We start from the raw sequence: 14,986 nt of genomic DNA on the forward strand, positions 1-14,986 counted from the left end.
CTAGCGACAATTGCCACCAGGAGAGCTTCCCGAGTGCTGCTTCCTAAGTGCCACATCTAATCATGTGGTCGCCGCTATCCGTCGCGACATGGTATTTGAACACCCAGCCATAGTTCACTACGCACCCTATTGTCAGACGAAAGTAACAACTAAGTCACCCTGTCAGGTATCGACAAAGCGGAGGCAACTTGACGCCTATACCTGCGCGCCAAGAGCAACAGCACAACCAACAGAACAGGGGAGATAGAGCAGGGACCCCGTCGGTGAAGAAGATTTCAGCAGCGAGCACATGGCAAACCAGAAGCAGAATGAATCGATGGTCACATATCGCCAGGAACTCCCAAAGCCAATAACAAGTATTCAACAAAAACAATGATCCAGACCACACAAACCTTGCCCGAAAGCACCAGATGCATGATGCCCTACATGCCCCTGTCTCGAGCCATTCAACTGGATGAGTATAAAAAGACAAAAACATACAACAGAAGGGATTCGCTGGTGGTCACCCACCCAACTACTAACCTCCCGGCGTGTGGCTTAAGTACGGCTGAGCGGACGGGAAGCCCTGTTTTCCACACCCTGTGGTCGTATGTAATTGTTCACAAGTTTGTAGAGTATATAATGAGTAATTTGATATCAAGGTCAAGCCAACGCAATCCATATCAGATCTTATTCCTATATCTGTCCAAGTCAGTATACCCTACATATGCACAGACCAAATATGCAGCAGCAGAATAATCCCTCCGAACAATCAGCAAAAGTAGCCTTTACCTCGAAGTCCACCTAGACTAGCAAGCAAACTGTGGTATCTTCAACCATGAAACTTCTCCTAAACTGTTTCATTGCCTGTTCGAAGAAGATGCAAAGTATGGCTAAATGGTATGATGAGGTACTCTTACTCAATCCCACAGTGATAAGATTCACCCAAAATGGTAGTAATATGCTAGGACCGTAGATTTAATAATCCTAATACGGAACGAGCTGCAGTTACGACGGTCATGTGCATCGTAGCGGATCTCTGCTGCAGACAAGTTATAAGTTCCCTCCTCAGTATTACACGCCTGCATTTATCTGCATTGCAAATCTCTTTCCCCAATGGAATCGCAGATTCCAGTAATTCAATTCACCAATTTATTGTTTTAGTTGATCCTCGATTGAACAAGTTTGCTCTAACCCAGGGCACATCAAGTCTATGACCCATGAGTCTAGACCCCTATTCAGTAAGCTTGGAAGCCAAGTAATCTGGTCTGCCACATAGTTTCTCTTGATAAGGTTCAATGATAACTTTAAATGGGTTAGTCTAAAGCTACCGCAGTTCCACGACTCCAACGAAGCTGCTGTAAGTCTCATATGCTGTCAAAGCACGACCTTTCAAGCGAATACAATTGCAACAAGCTAATGGAGATAGGGAGTGTTCTAATCACCAGTCCATCTAGTATTGATAACCGTCCTATATAACATCATTTCCCCATGCTCTCAACTTCAGGATACAGTTCAGATTCCAAATACATCAGGCGTTGGAGTCCGGCCCTGGTTGGTGTTCCCAATCCACGGAGCTCCCATGCCCCTAATCTTCCTGTTTATTGATATAAAGAAACAGGATAGTGTCAGATTCAATGTCTGAGCTAAGTTTGGTTTCACCTCATAACCCGGCCAGTACTGGTGAACGAAAGCAAATACGTCACTCGACAATGTACAAGTATCGTCTCGAGTGTGGTCTGCTTCCTGAACTTCCACATGGACACAGTGTCACTTCATTCAAGGCGGGGATGGCGGTGAGACATTGACAGCAGCGCTGAGGTCTTGGATATGCGATATTGCGGATAAATGATTGGACATTGCGGGTGGCCGGCACAATAACGCACCATTGTCTTCGGCAGATCAGCGTTGCTGTGGGGCAAGAGGCCTAGCATGGTGCGGAGATGTCGGTTGCAGAACATCAAAGCAGGGAGTTGGCGCGGCCCCCAACTAGCTTGAGTCTTGTGCTACTCCTATGCTGGCAGTTTTGTGCATAGTACCGAATATCCCGCTGCCACCGATATTTCCCCTCACCAGAGCGACGATAAGGTATTCAACCCACTGTTACGTGTGCTGGACCTTACATAGCAACTCTAGCAACTCTGCTGTGCCGATGATATGGTTCTAGGAGGGCAGCGCAGACAATGCATCTGTGCTTGTGCACTAGTCCATAAGTCGAACCATTAAGCTGCCGCTCATCACCTATAAATACCCTTCATCATCCGCTCCCCGCTCAAAGCTTGATTGTGTGCCTTTCCCAACTGACAGCTCGATCACCCATAATGCAGCTATTATCCCTACTTTTCAATTCTTTCGCCGCTGGCATACTTTTGCTTCTCGGTACTGGAGGCTATGTTATTTACCAATGCTTTTTGTCTCCTTTGGCCAAGGTTCCGGGCCCCTTTTTGGCCAAGCTTACCAACTGGCATCGGGCATACCTCACCTACGAGGGACAAGCCCATCGCAAGTACCTTGCACTTCATCGGAAGTATGGTGCAGTGGTACGCACAGGACCAAACGTGTTGTTAGTTTGCCCTTGCGTGGCGCTGAACTCGTAACTGAGCGTATATCCAGGAGCGTAGCGGACCCGACAGCGTTCAGAGAAATATATAGTGAGTTTTTTGGATATGTTTCAATCATTCAAGGCTCCACTAAATGTCGGTAGAGGCGGGAGGAAAATTCGCCAAATCCGCGTCATATAGCGTTCCGAAAGAAATTCACGCCTTCGACCTCTTCCGCCAACGGAACGAAAAGATACATGGCGAACAGAGAAAGCTCGTCGCACGTGCTTATTCAATGGATTCGATGGTTCATCTCGAGCCCAATGTCAGCTCTCTCCTTACGAGCATGGTGCAAAAGCTGGACACCCTGTCCGGGGTTGTTGACCTTGGAGTATTTCTGCAATTGTTCGCATTTGGTACGTACGTTGTGCATCTAACTGTGGGCTTCACTGATGTATGATTATAAAGATGTCATCGGTGCAGTCAGTTTCTCACGCCCGTTTGGCTATGTCACTGCCGGGGACGACGATGGCGTGTTTTCTCGGCTCAAGCAATCATTGCGGTCAATGTCCTGGCTCATGAACGTACCCTGGTTCTACGATCTTCATCAAGTGCTCAAGCCCTATATTGGGAATTGGTTGGCAGTCAATGATCGAAATGGCTACTTTTACCAATTTGCAGCTCAAGAGATTGTCTCGCGGAAAGACCGGGGTGGCGATGACCGAGATATCGTAAACCAGCTGTTTGCAATTCAGAAGACCAAACCTCACTTCAGTGACACGGACATGGCATATATGTTGACTGCGAATGTGTTTGCCGGCTCAGATACGACGGCGACATCGCTCAATGCGATATTCTATCTCCTGCTCAAAAACCCGACCGTCTATCAGAGACTGATGCAAGAGTTGGAAGAGAAGAGAGCCACCGGAGAGCTTAGTGATCTGGTAACATTCCAGCAAGCAGAATCCTGTCCTTACCTGCAGGCTGTGATGTATGAGGCGCTCCGACTGTATCCTGCTGCTGGACTTCAACTGAACCGCGATGTTCCGGAGGGGGGTATGAAGATTGGGAAGTACTATGTTCCAGAGGGCGTAAGTCATCTCCTGCTTCTCATCTTTGAGCGCCTGTTGTAACCCAAGTTTAGACGGTGGTCGGGTCATCTGCGTGGGTCATTCACCGGCTCCCGGAGATATGGGGTCCCGACTTTGAGGAATTCCGTCCGGAAAGGTGGCTGGAAGGGGATGTGGGAAATCTCAGTAAGTAATTCGACCGGTGTGGAGGAAACTGCTCATACTCTTTTAGAACGATTCTATTTTTCATTTGGCGGAGGTTCCCGCACTTGCGTTGGACGGAGTAAGTACTTTGGTAAATGTTGACTGTTTGTGACAATGCTGACACCTTCTCAGACATAAGTTGGCTAGAGATGTCAAAGGTATAGCCTGCTTCCCTCTATCTTCACTAACGCCGGGATACTAATCACAACTTAGCTCGTTCCCACCCTTCTTATGCGCTACAACATCCAATTGGCACCGGGTGCTAAAGTGACGGATGAGAGCGGGTAAGCTATATGGTCAACCGTCGTGGTAGGGCTTACTAACCTGCTGCAGAGGCTTAATCTTTATCAAAGGACTTAATGTTCTCTTAAGTCCGCGACAGAGAGCAGTGGCGTGAGACGGCACCTAGTTCAAGATCGCTTCAGTGACCGGAGAAGATGCGTCCATGGGTTGGCCGCGGTACATGACAAACTCAGACAACGTATGACTAGCCGAAAATGAAATCTCAGCAATAGCAATAGCACAGAGTTACATTACTACTTGTCCCTTTACTCCACTTCTTCAGCAACTAAAGGATTAGAAGGATCAGCTTCATTAATAATATTATACTTGACACACCCCCATCCAACCAATCAACCAACACATCTCAACCCCGACGGGGAGTCCAAACCGCGAAGACCCGAACCCCGACGGCATCTCATCTGCACGGACATAACCAATCCCCTACCGATTTACCACCGAGCCCTAAGCGTGCATAGTAGATACTATACCTCCAAATAACCACTTACAATAAAACCAGTATAAAACCAACCCTTCACCCCTCCAACAATCAATCCCTCACCCTTACACACCTCACAAACAACAACCACACCATCAATAACCTTCAATTCCCAAATCCACCCCCAAAATGACCACCAAAACCCTCTTCCTCACCGGCGGCAGCGGCTACATCGGCAGCGCCCTAATCCCCCTCGCCCTCTCACGCAACTACACCATCCGCGCCCTCTCGCGCACCCCTCAATCAGACACCAAACTCCTCTCCCTCGGCGTCAACCCGGTCCGAGGCGACCTAACCAGCCTATCGACCCTCCGAACCGAAAGCGCCTCCGCCACCGCCGTAATCCACCTCGCGACGGCCTTCGTCTTCGGGCAAACCCCCAGCTACGCCTCCATCAAAGACATCGACACCGCGGCCCTCGACGCCATCGTCTCCGGCCTCTCCTCCACCCCGAACCCAAACGGCACCCCCAAACCCCTCGTCACAACCAGCGGCACGCTCCTCGTGCGCCCTAATGCCGACGGATCCGAAACCGACGAGTTCTCACCACTCGACACGCATCCTCTCGTCTCGCGGAACGAGATCACCGCGCATGGGCTCGCCCTTGGCGAGAAGTCCAATGGAAGGGTAAGAGTGATGGACATCCGTCTCGCGCCGTTTGTGTACGGGCGCGGCGGCAGCGGGATAAGACTTTTTATGCAGATGGCGAAGCATGCGGGAAAGATCATTACTGTGGGTGGGGGCGTGAATCATACGACGACGGTGCATGTGGATGATGCGGCGGAGTTGTATTTGCTTGCTGTTGAGAAGGGTGTGCAGGGGGGTGTGTATAATGCTGGTGATAAGACTGGTGTTACGGTTGGGGAGATCTTGGGGGCGGTGGCGGAGATTATGCATGTTCCGGTGGAGGATCTGGGCGTGGAGGAGGCGAAAGAGAAACTGGGGGATGTGGTCGCTGGGTTTTTGGCTGCTGAGAATAGGGCTTCGGGGGACAGGGCGAGGAGGGAGTTGGGGTGGGTGTGTAGGGGGGAGGGGGTGCTGGAGGATATAAAAGGGGAGAGGGGGTCGTATAGGGGTGTTGTGGGGGAGTTGTAGATGGTATATTTGTCTGAGTCGTGGATTTATGGTGCTTGTGTTCTGATGTAGTAGTGTTTGAGTGTTGAGTTGCGGAGGTGATTTGTTTTGTTTGGTCTTGATATTGAATATTTAGTATTCTAATTTGTTGATGTCACTGAAGTTAATCCTGTCCTCAGCCGTATCTAAATATATAAGTGTAGGTAAGCAGCGAGTTCTCTTCTCCAGTTACACAAATTTGAATATAGGGGTGGTTGATAATTCTCCGATCAAGTTGTATCACTCTAGCTGGATAAGCTTTGCGGGGAAACGGGCCGGTCCGGACATGTCATCCATTATTGCACGACCGCAGTACGTAGGTAGCAGGTGTGATAATTAACATAATTCTCTCAAAACCCCGATAGTGAATATTATGAATTGAAATATTCGAGGTTATCAGTACATTATCAGGTGGGTGGGCATGTATGATCAATGCATGATGTTGTTGATAACAGGTCTGATATGGTATGGGTCAAAAGCTGTATAGCATGGAATTTGCCACACCAATCCTATAATGAAGGGATGTACGTGTCTACCGGGGGTTGTAGCTCAGTGGTAGAGCGCTCGCTTCGCATCCTCAAATGGGAAATGCGAGAGGTCAAGGGTTCGATCCCCTTCAACTCCATCTCTTCTTTTTGTTTTTGCTATTTGTCTCTCATCTCTATTGATACAATGAGAAAGGAAGGGGTGGATTGTTTGTAGTCGAAATCGCGCGTGTTTTAGTTGAACTGTGTGTATTTTGTTTTACTAAGCTGTCTTTGTTGTATCAACGAGACAGCAGATCTCATCTTCTTTTGGACATCTAACCGCCCAATTTCTTCCATGGATCAGAACTTGGAACTGCCGATAACCCATTTTAACAGTTCTTCCCGTCGTCTATCAAGTATTCTACTCCATCATTTGTACAACGTACCCTTCAAACATGCCAGCAACGCTCTATACTGATCCGGCGAAACCACCCCCGGATTGAAAGGCGAGAGGGCCTCACAGTGGACTTCAAGATGGGCAATACTAATGGTGACTCTCGTATGTTCTGCCTAAATGAAGAAAGACATATTAGTAGATGTCACACCCCAAAGATCTAGAATCACTGACCTTAATCTTCCTAGCAGTCTTTATAATCGAATCATACAACACCTCATATCCTCCCACCCCAATGAAGATCTCCTCCACAGGCAAATCCCGCCACCAACCTTCAGGCGCACCCGCAGGCCGGTTATAGCTATCGAATTCAGCATCTCCAAGAAACATATCTGCCCAATAATTCAATAACCCTGGTGAGACAAGATCCCGCGACGCGTTTCTCCGGCAACTGTCATAATCGGTCCGAGACTCGCCCATCCACGGTGAAAGCAACAATGCCCCAGCAAGTTTCTCACGCAAAAGTAGGGGTGGAATGTGAGGATGGGGATGTGCAAGATGAGATAGAACAGACAAGATGAGATGTGCGCCCGCAGAGTCACCCAGCAGCACAATATCAGACGGCCGCTTCCCCAGGTCCTCGATGACATATTGGAGGAGCGCGACAGCCTGCTTCATCTGATGAGGATATTGCGCGGTTGGGGTGAGCTCATAAGGGAGGAAGAGCATGCCGGCATTTGTACCCGCTTGTTCCAGATGCTTGAGGATGGAGGTGGAATAGTCGATGTGGGAGGGCAAGGCAGGGATTCAGTATGCGCCGCCTGGCAAATGGAGGAGCAGTCGCTCGGCGTCTGGATTGCCTAGCCAGAACGCGGTGGTTCCGTCAGGCAGCTTGACGGTCTTTAGGGTCGTGTTTGTGCGACGTGCCCACGCTTCGAGAAGCCGAGCGGAGGTCTCAGGAGAATAAGCATACCTGGGGATCTCATTATTATGAGGTGTGTCTCGGTGTGGAATTATTGCAACCTACCGGAACTGGTCTATCGTGACAGTTTCGAAGAATGTCCGCACGGCCATGGCGACTATGTGCTTCGTGGCTGTTGCGCCACCGCGAGGGCCTATCATGGGCGCTTTCAATGCTGCCCATGATGCTGTGATTACTGCCATGTATTCTGGTAAGTATTTGTGTGAAGCGAGGATACATAATATATACAAGCCTTGCTAATGGCCCAGAGCAGACCTGCTATGGCTAGTAGCTCCATGTTTGACGCAATTGAGCATGAGTCTGTTGTTGTACTCCGAGGGAGGTGTGTTCAGTAGCATCTATATGTGACTAGGTTTCAGTGACTCTACATAAGCTTTGACCGCCGATCCCTACATCATATACAGAGATAGCATTGGTCTACCAATGTAGCTTGGCTGAGATGAAAGTTTATTTGGTTCCAAAGTGGGCAGGAGTTATGTGACGAAATGTATCACGAAAGCAAGAAACGAAAACTGCCTCGCCGGCTTACTTCATCACCTCTGGGCCTATGCTAAATTGGGGGGTGATACACAGCAGTCCTGTTCATTATCTGTTCCTTCCAGGACCACGATGATTGCCTGGCTGGATTAGCCGAAGATCAACTACATCTACTGCAAAGTTGAGCGTAGTTACACTTTCTAGAAATCATTCCAAGTAACCAATTAACTTTTTGAAGACGCTACTCTCGCATAGTAGCGAAGATGAACCCAAAAGTGACCCTAGGTCACCAAAAGACCTCAGTAGCTCCCCTGTCGCAACATAATTTGCAACGCTTCATCAAGAACCCTTTCGATTTAGACCCCGTCAAGAGACATAAAAGCAGAAGCCTTTACAAGAGAACTATAGTATTTATGTACACGGCTATTGAATTGTTGTGTGGCGAAGCCAAGGCATGGCAGCACAACGTCTTTCGAGAGAGGCTACCCGTGGCAATGCTTCTTTTGCGCGTATGCACAAAATCAAGCAAACCAGGGTTCTTTGGCTTCTATGGCCTGAAATCCACCCGTTCTCCAACAAGCATGGCCGGATGGTGTAGTTGGTTATCACGTATCGTTAACACCGATAAGGTCCTGGGATCGAGCCCCAGTCTGGTCATTACTTTTTGTTTTTGTTTTTGCCACCCATACCTCGACTAGAATTGAGCTCCAGCTACATACTACTGCTGTATATTCTTTTGGACTATGCATGTCTCAAATGCTGCAAAGTTGCTGCATGTTAGGCTTGGCATGCCTATAACTACCTGGGATCATCCCCACAAATGGTCAGTCGATCGCGCGGACTTGCATAGCGAACTACGCACTCGCCAACAAAAGCTGCAAGGATAAAGATCGAGTAAACAGCTCCACCAGCTACTTTGTCTGTTTCTTATGACATATATAATAAGGACTAGGTGAAGCTTGGGCGATACTAAGCAACATACCCATTCCTGTTGCGAATTCGTCGAAATGTTACCGGAATGGTAACCTTTAGACCAACATGGCATTGAGACGAAAGGGTGCTGTTGAAGACCCCACCAGGTTCACGGATATGTAGAAACAGAAACTCGACGAAAGGGATCATATACAATGCTCTCAGGAGCATGCAAAACGTTGATTAGCATCAGTGCAAAAAGCAATGCTCGGCAAAAAGAATGACCAGACTGGGGCTCGATCCCAGGACCTTATCGGTGTTAACGATACGTGATAACCAACTACACCATCCGGCCATGCTTGTTGAACTTGCCTCCAATATTTTGCATTACAAGCAAAGGCTAAAATCAACTGTGGAAAAAGAATTCTTGTGTGTGCCGTTAACTTGAGGACTTGGGTGTGAGAGGCTCGATCCTTCAGGATAGGTCGGAGGCTTTTCGTTCCATGAGTATGTTGTGTTCTTTTTTACTTAATTTCAGGTATGGCCTACAAGATACTGTCAGTACTCGCGTTAGATCGGGTTAGATTATTTCTATTACAGTCCGGTCGTGCCTTTGATGTGTTGCTGGGTGGGTATGTGGACTTCTGATGACCAGAATATATACTTACTAGTACGGTTCACCCTCAAATGTGAGTTATCGATGAAATCATGATAACACCACTTGCGCTACCAATCATATAGTCAAATAGATAGAGTCTACAGGAAAAACTTAGGATCAATTAAGAAATTGTCTATCATCCACATCAAAGGTTTTGGAGTAGGGAGCGATATGAATAGTAAACATCATGCTCTATAACCCCCTTAACTTATTTGCAATACTTAATATATTCAGATACGTCTTACCTGACATGGTCAGTTATAATAACCGTAGGCATCTGGTCTATCATCTTACCATCTAGCTTTCTACTATAATACATGCCTCTTCAGTATCAACTACCAAGTGTGGACGTGGTTTTCGGAACCTACGCATAAGACTGCCCCGTTCCCTCGTAGCCAAGTTTACACGCAGTCCTCATAAAGAAATGTGCTATATCATCCTTTCCACAGTAATCACTAGTACATACGACCACAGGGTGTGGAAAACAGGGCATCCCGTCCGCTCAGCCGTACTTAAGCCACACGCCGGGAGGTTAGTAGTTGGGTGGGTGACCACCAGCGAATCCCTTCTGTTGTATGTTTTTCATTTTAAATTTTTTTGCCTTGCTTTTGTAATGTGATTGACCGCTGGATTGCAAGTGTCCACGTCGTTGATAATAGCTCTGTAGGCCGAAGAGTGTAGCTGCTACGTTCAAGGGCGGGCTGCTTGCCACTACCCTAGGCAGGCTATTGTTAGGATATTGTAACTGCTAAGACCACTATGACCTTCTCAATGTCTTGGTGGTCCACAGCGAGTATGAGACGCTGGAAAGTTCGTTCATCATAAAGCTCTAAACAATGAAGGCACCGCGTTACAATTCTACTCTCAAAAGTTCGATAATGTCACACTAAATGGAATAAAGGAGACTAGCTATCAATATGCTATGATAGTCCCTATAAGAAGCATGAGGGCGAAAAGCTCTAGACCGGAATAAAATGTATAACCAATTTCAGGATCGAAGAGGTAGCCTTCTGTGCCGAAGCATGAGCATGTCCAAGTCATCCGCTAGTCGGATGAGATATGTCCCATCTGCAACACTCGTTAGAGAAGCATATGAAAACAAAGCCGTTGGAACAAAATGAAGAATGACTGAATTCATTCGTCAACTGGGGGAGCCCTGAATTTTCCACTTACATAGTTCTGGAGCAACTCCATGATTTCTGTGTAATTCCTCAAATCTGCGTACCACATGGCGTCTCTTCCTTCCTCGTCGACCATATTAGGGTCAGCATTCCCCGACTGTAGAAGCATGGAAGCAATTTCTGTATCTCCTCTGAGTGCCGCTATCATGAGAGGGGTGCAGCCTTCATTGTCGGGTATATTTGCATCTGCGGAAGCATCGAGTAACACTTGAACAGCATTTGACCAACCACGGTTAGTGGCTTTGAACAATGCTGTTGTTCCATGTTGATTTCTCCGGTTCACATCAACCCTTTCGGTGGCCAGAAGCCGATGGAGTACGTGTATACATCCGTTCCCGGCTGCTATCATCAGCGGTGTCCACCCCTGAAAGTCTGGAATGTCTGCATCTACAGAGTTAAGAAGTAATATATTCGCGGTATCATATTGATCGCTTTCTGCAGCTCGATGCAAGGCTGTTCTTCCGAATCTGTCGATATCTTTGATATTAACTTTGCCCGATTCGATCAGTTGCTGCAGGATATCGCCACGCCTCAATCGCGCAGCCCATGTCAACGGAGTTTCTCCATCCTTATCTGGGATATCTGCAGCGGTCGCGGGGAGCTCCAACAAGGCTTGCACAATTTCTGTCTCTTCGAATAACACGCTGTAAGCTAAAGCGGTTCTTCCAATGCTGTCTTGGATGTTCACGTCACAAGATCCAGAGTCTATCATATCCCTGACCAATGCTGTTCTTCCCAGCTCACAAGCTATCATCAGAGGCGTCTTACCCCTTACGTTTGTGGCATTGAAGACCTCGCTTTCCCCACAATCAACAAATGGCCTAATCAATTCGTCACTCCCATGCCATATGGCATTCTCGAACGGTGTTATACCCCGTAGATCCCATGCGCCGGCATCTGTTCCCGACTCTAGCAGCACTTTGATGGCAGCAGGGTTACGGGATATAAATGCTGCTTGTAAAGGACACGTGCGTCGTGAGTCCCGCACATACCGTTTGATCCGCTTTGACTTCAAGAGTACAGTCAAAACACGATCATTGCCCTGAAATGCTGCTATCAAAATTGTGTTTGGGCCTTGTGGATTCCGCGTGTCACAATCATTTCTAGAAGCAATGATCCTCTAGTATTCTTTGCTAAGTACCGAGTAAGATAACCTACTATACTCACAGCAAATCATGAAAGTACAATGCAATTCTCTTCCTCCCCTCTGTGGGATCTGCGTGTAAAGAGCTGAGATGGAATCATCCAGTCGAGACTTAGAGAATTCCCCTCTTCCCCCCTCCCCCCGAGTGATCGAATTCCTTTATTCAGACAACTTGATGAGGGCCACTTGCGGTACTGATCAGTGTATCCTTTGACAATTTCCATGGGCTGTAACAAATACTGGTATGCAACCTTGTAACCAGGCCGGAAACAGTAGACTGGAAATATTGAAAGTCTCCCCCGGTTTGACAGCTTAATATTAAATTAAACGGGCAGCGTCAACATCTACGCGTTTTTTATCTCCTCGGTCAAAGATTGAATAATCTTCTAAAGGAATCATGTCTGATCAATTGCAACAGTACGATCGACTTCAGCCACCACACTTCTCTTTCGACTTTGCCATCCGGTTCAGACTAAAGACCGCCCTAGCTGTGTTCTAGTGTTACACGGATCACTCCCTCTCCACATTCTTATATTACGCATATATTACGCATTCTGGTATATTGATAATATTTCGATTCACACAGACTCGCGTGCCGAATTACAACCACGTACCAAGGCAGTTAAAGAGCGGCTCATCGCTACGGCCAATGAAGTCAAACGAGGACATATCAGAGTATGAGATGCACTCACTAATTCATGCATAGCTGCCCAAACTAAAGCATGTGAAAGGAGAAAACAACCTGGATGACATTTTTCAGTCGATGGACACTAGGCGATATATTAACAAACCGTGACCCTGTATCCTCTTAGACCGAAACCTATCAAACACGAGAGAGCTTGCAAAAAGCATCAAAGATCGATAACCAGCAATTTATCTAGCTCGAACTCCACCTCCCGTCCTTGGGCCTCCAGCTCCAGATATCCCGGTGCACTCTCGTTGATAAGGCGGATCCAGAGGTCCCGAGATCCGTAGCCTGAGCAGAGGAACTTGTTATTCAACCGGGTTGACTCCAAGATGTCAAGAATAGGAAGATCCATATCCAAGCTATTATGTTAGAAGGAATGACATTAGAGGAATAGGTATCTGAGCCAGGAAGGAATAAAGAAAAATAAAAAAAAATAAAAGAGAGAGAGAGTGGGAGGGAGAGAGAGAGAGAGAGAAAGAGAGAGGCTATGGACGTACACTTCGTTATACTGCGGCGGGCCTCCAATGCATGACTCAACGATCTCGCCAAGATATCTACCCAGAATTTGCTCGAAGGCCATGGTTTGGCCTATATTCCAGGGTCGACGAAGGGTCGAGACGCGGACGTGGCCATTTGAGCTAAAGTCCACCAGGGCCAGTCGCCCTGTGGCAAGTCCCGGCGCATCGATCACGAACCACGTGAGGTTCGGCCCGTTGGAGAACACCACCGTGCCCTGGCGGGTCATGGAGAGGGCGTGGAAATCGGCTGGGGTGAGATACAGCGAGGGAAGAATCTCGTCGAAGGTGGTGGGCCCGCAGCCAAGGAGGTCCGGAAGGTGGTAGTTAGGAGCGGTGCCTGCTCCATGCTCTTCGAAGGGGTGCACCCCGTTCCATTCGTCTTGGTGGATATACAAAAAAATCAGGAACTTCACGAGGTGGATATAGTTACGCGGATGGGTCTGCCGGTCCACGGGAGGCAGGCACAAGAAGCGTTTGTTGGGTCGTGGGGCGATCTGCGAAAGAACCGAGGCGGGGTAGTCGAAAGCCGAGCTGTATCCTGTGGAACGACTATGGTAGGTCTGTAAAGATTATAGTCAATCATACAGCCACGAGAGATAAGAGGAAGAGAGTATGGACCTCGCGGAACTCTTGACTGGCGGTGGCCCATTGCTCTATTAGCGCTCGCCGTTGACGCAGCCCATCTTCAGGAGTCGATGTGGGCTGAATCTTTTCCTGTTATCTGCACCGTCAACCACGAAATATCATCAAACAACCAAAGTGTGCATTTCCACAGATCCTTCCTTACCCGTACAAATAGCAACCATCCCTTGGCCTCTTCCCTGAGCTCTTCCTGGGATAAGTCCGTTGGATGCTGGCGGATCTCCGGAATGCCTGCCGGCCAAGACGCTTCTGATGTGGGCGGTGACATTTCGACTTTGAGCTCTAATTATGAAGAAGAAGAAGAAGAAGAAGAAGAAGAAGAAGAAGAAGAAGAAGAAGAAGAAGAAGAAGAAGAAGAAGAAGAAGAAGAAGAAGAAGAAGAAGAAGAAGAAGAGAAAATTATAGAAAAAATATAGAAAAATATAGCGCCAGTCCACTGGTATTCGGAAGTCGAAGGGTATGAGGATGGTATCATATACTTCCGACTCAAAAAATACGAGCTCTCGGCGATACTAAGCATCTCTCGTTTGACGGAGTTCTAACCGATTTGGGGTCATATCTCTGTCTCTCTTGGGAAAGGCAAGATGAACTATCAGTTGCAGTGTCTTGGCAGCGTGGTGGATTTCGTCCGATGAGATCCACTTGACTCCACTTCACCATCCTTACCTCCCCCGATGGGAGTTCGGTCCCCTGACAAGGGTTCCTGATCTAGGTCTCACTAACTCGGATTCAGGATTACTGTGCCTGGTGATACCAGTACAGTCTGTACAGGGGAAGGTCCCTGTGACAGAGACAAGCGAGGTGCTAACCCGTCTAGTCTATAGCCCTAGTTAGGTGTGAGAAAGGCCCTCAATAACCCGGAGGTTTCCTGCCAGCATATAAAGCACAGTAGGTAGGGACTTTGCTTCCTCATGGCAAGGTTGAGATCAGTACATTCCTAAGGTATTTCTGCCTACTCACCTTCATTTTTGCTGACCCATTAATCCCTCAACACTGGTTTCCATGCTCTCACCTTAAGTCTCGTTCTTGTTCATTCCTGCCATGAGTTGGCGACTTCCATCGGGCGTATTTAGTCCGCGAGTAATTCAGTGGCTGCTCCTCTCCAGCTCTTCACTTTTAGTACACGCCCAGACAACCTACTATTGTGATGCAAATTCCCCTTGCTACAACGACGCCTGCTGCGGCATAAGCGATTGACGAGGTGTACGTGCCACTATCCCACCTCATACATGCAAGAGA

General features: G+C 47.9%; 5 protein-coding genes and 3 non-coding genes across 8 annotated transcripts; 4 read left to right on the plus strand and 4 right to left on the minus strand.

Moving 5' to 3' along the window:
• Positions 1-2,300: 2,300 nt before the first annotated feature.
• On the plus strand, positions 2,301-4,190 carry BO88DRAFT_486589 (cytochrome P450; the record flags this gene model as incomplete). The annotated part of the gene is made up of 9 exons (XM_025712466.1): positions 2,301-2,542; positions 2,593-2,630; positions 2,684-2,935; positions 2,988-3,610; positions 3,664-3,775; positions 3,822-3,872; positions 3,926-3,951; positions 4,007-4,077; positions 4,127-4,190. 9 exons carry the CDS (start codon positions 2,301-2,303, stop codon positions 4,188-4,190), a joined length of 1,479 nt encoding a protein of 492 aa, XP_025565074.1.
• A 398-nt stretch (positions 4,191-4,588) lies between these two features.
• Positions 4,589-5,666, plus strand: BO88DRAFT_479478 (oxidoreductase domain-containing protein; the record flags this gene model as incomplete). The annotated part of the gene is made up of 1 exon (XM_025712082.1): positions 4,589-5,666. Exon 1 carries the CDS (start codon positions 4,701-4,703, stop codon positions 5,664-5,666), a length of 966 nt encoding a protein of 321 aa, XP_025565075.1. The 5' UTR covers positions 4,589-4,700.
• Positions 5,667-6,222: 556 nt separating this feature from the next.
• Positions 6,223-6,309, plus strand: BO88DRAFT_t82. Its single transcript has one exon. It is a non-coding gene; the product is annotated as a tRNA-Ala (tRNA).
• Positions 6,310-6,580: 271 nt separating this feature from the next.
• BO88DRAFT_451957 (alpha/beta-hydrolase) lies at positions 6,581-7,274 on the minus strand (the record flags this gene model as incomplete). Its single annotated transcript, XM_025710667.1, has 2 exons — positions 6,581-6,721; positions 6,780-7,274. 2 exons carry the CDS (start codon positions 7,272-7,274, stop codon positions 6,581-6,583), a joined length of 636 nt encoding a protein of 211 aa, XP_025565076.1.
• A 78-nt stretch (positions 7,275-7,352) lies between these two features.
• BO88DRAFT_451958 (uncharacterized protein) lies at positions 7,353-7,804 on the minus strand (the record flags this gene model as incomplete). Its single annotated transcript, XM_025710668.1, has 3 exons — positions 7,353-7,518; positions 7,573-7,702; positions 7,756-7,804. 3 exons carry the CDS (start codon positions 7,802-7,804, stop codon positions 7,353-7,355), a joined length of 345 nt encoding a protein of 114 aa, XP_025565077.1.
• Positions 7,805-8,587: 783 nt separating this feature from the next.
• BO88DRAFT_t83 lies at positions 8,588-8,661 on the plus strand. Its single transcript has one exon. It is a non-coding gene; the product is annotated as a tRNA-Val (tRNA).
• Positions 8,662-9,197: 536 nt separating this feature from the next.
• Positions 9,198-9,271, minus strand: BO88DRAFT_t84. The gene has a single exon. It is a non-coding gene; the product is annotated as a tRNA-Val (tRNA).
• Positions 9,272-12,750: 3,479 nt separating this feature from the next.
• BO88DRAFT_486590 (uncharacterized protein) lies at positions 12,751-14,015 on the minus strand (the record flags this gene model as incomplete). Its single annotated transcript, XM_025712467.1, has 4 exons — positions 12,751-12,946; positions 13,085-13,665; positions 13,724-13,819; positions 13,893-14,015. 4 exons carry the CDS (start codon positions 14,013-14,015, stop codon positions 12,751-12,753), a joined length of 996 nt encoding a protein of 331 aa, XP_025565078.1.
• Positions 14,016-14,986: the final 971 nt, after the last annotated feature.

The sequence above is a fragment of the Aspergillus vadensis genome (genome assembly GCF_003184925.1).
Source record: "Aspergillus vadensis CBS 113365 unplaced genomic scaffold BO88scaffold_6, whole genome shotgun sequence".
NCBI lineage: Eukaryota > Fungi > Ascomycota > Eurotiomycetes > Eurotiales > Aspergillaceae > Aspergillus > Aspergillus vadensis.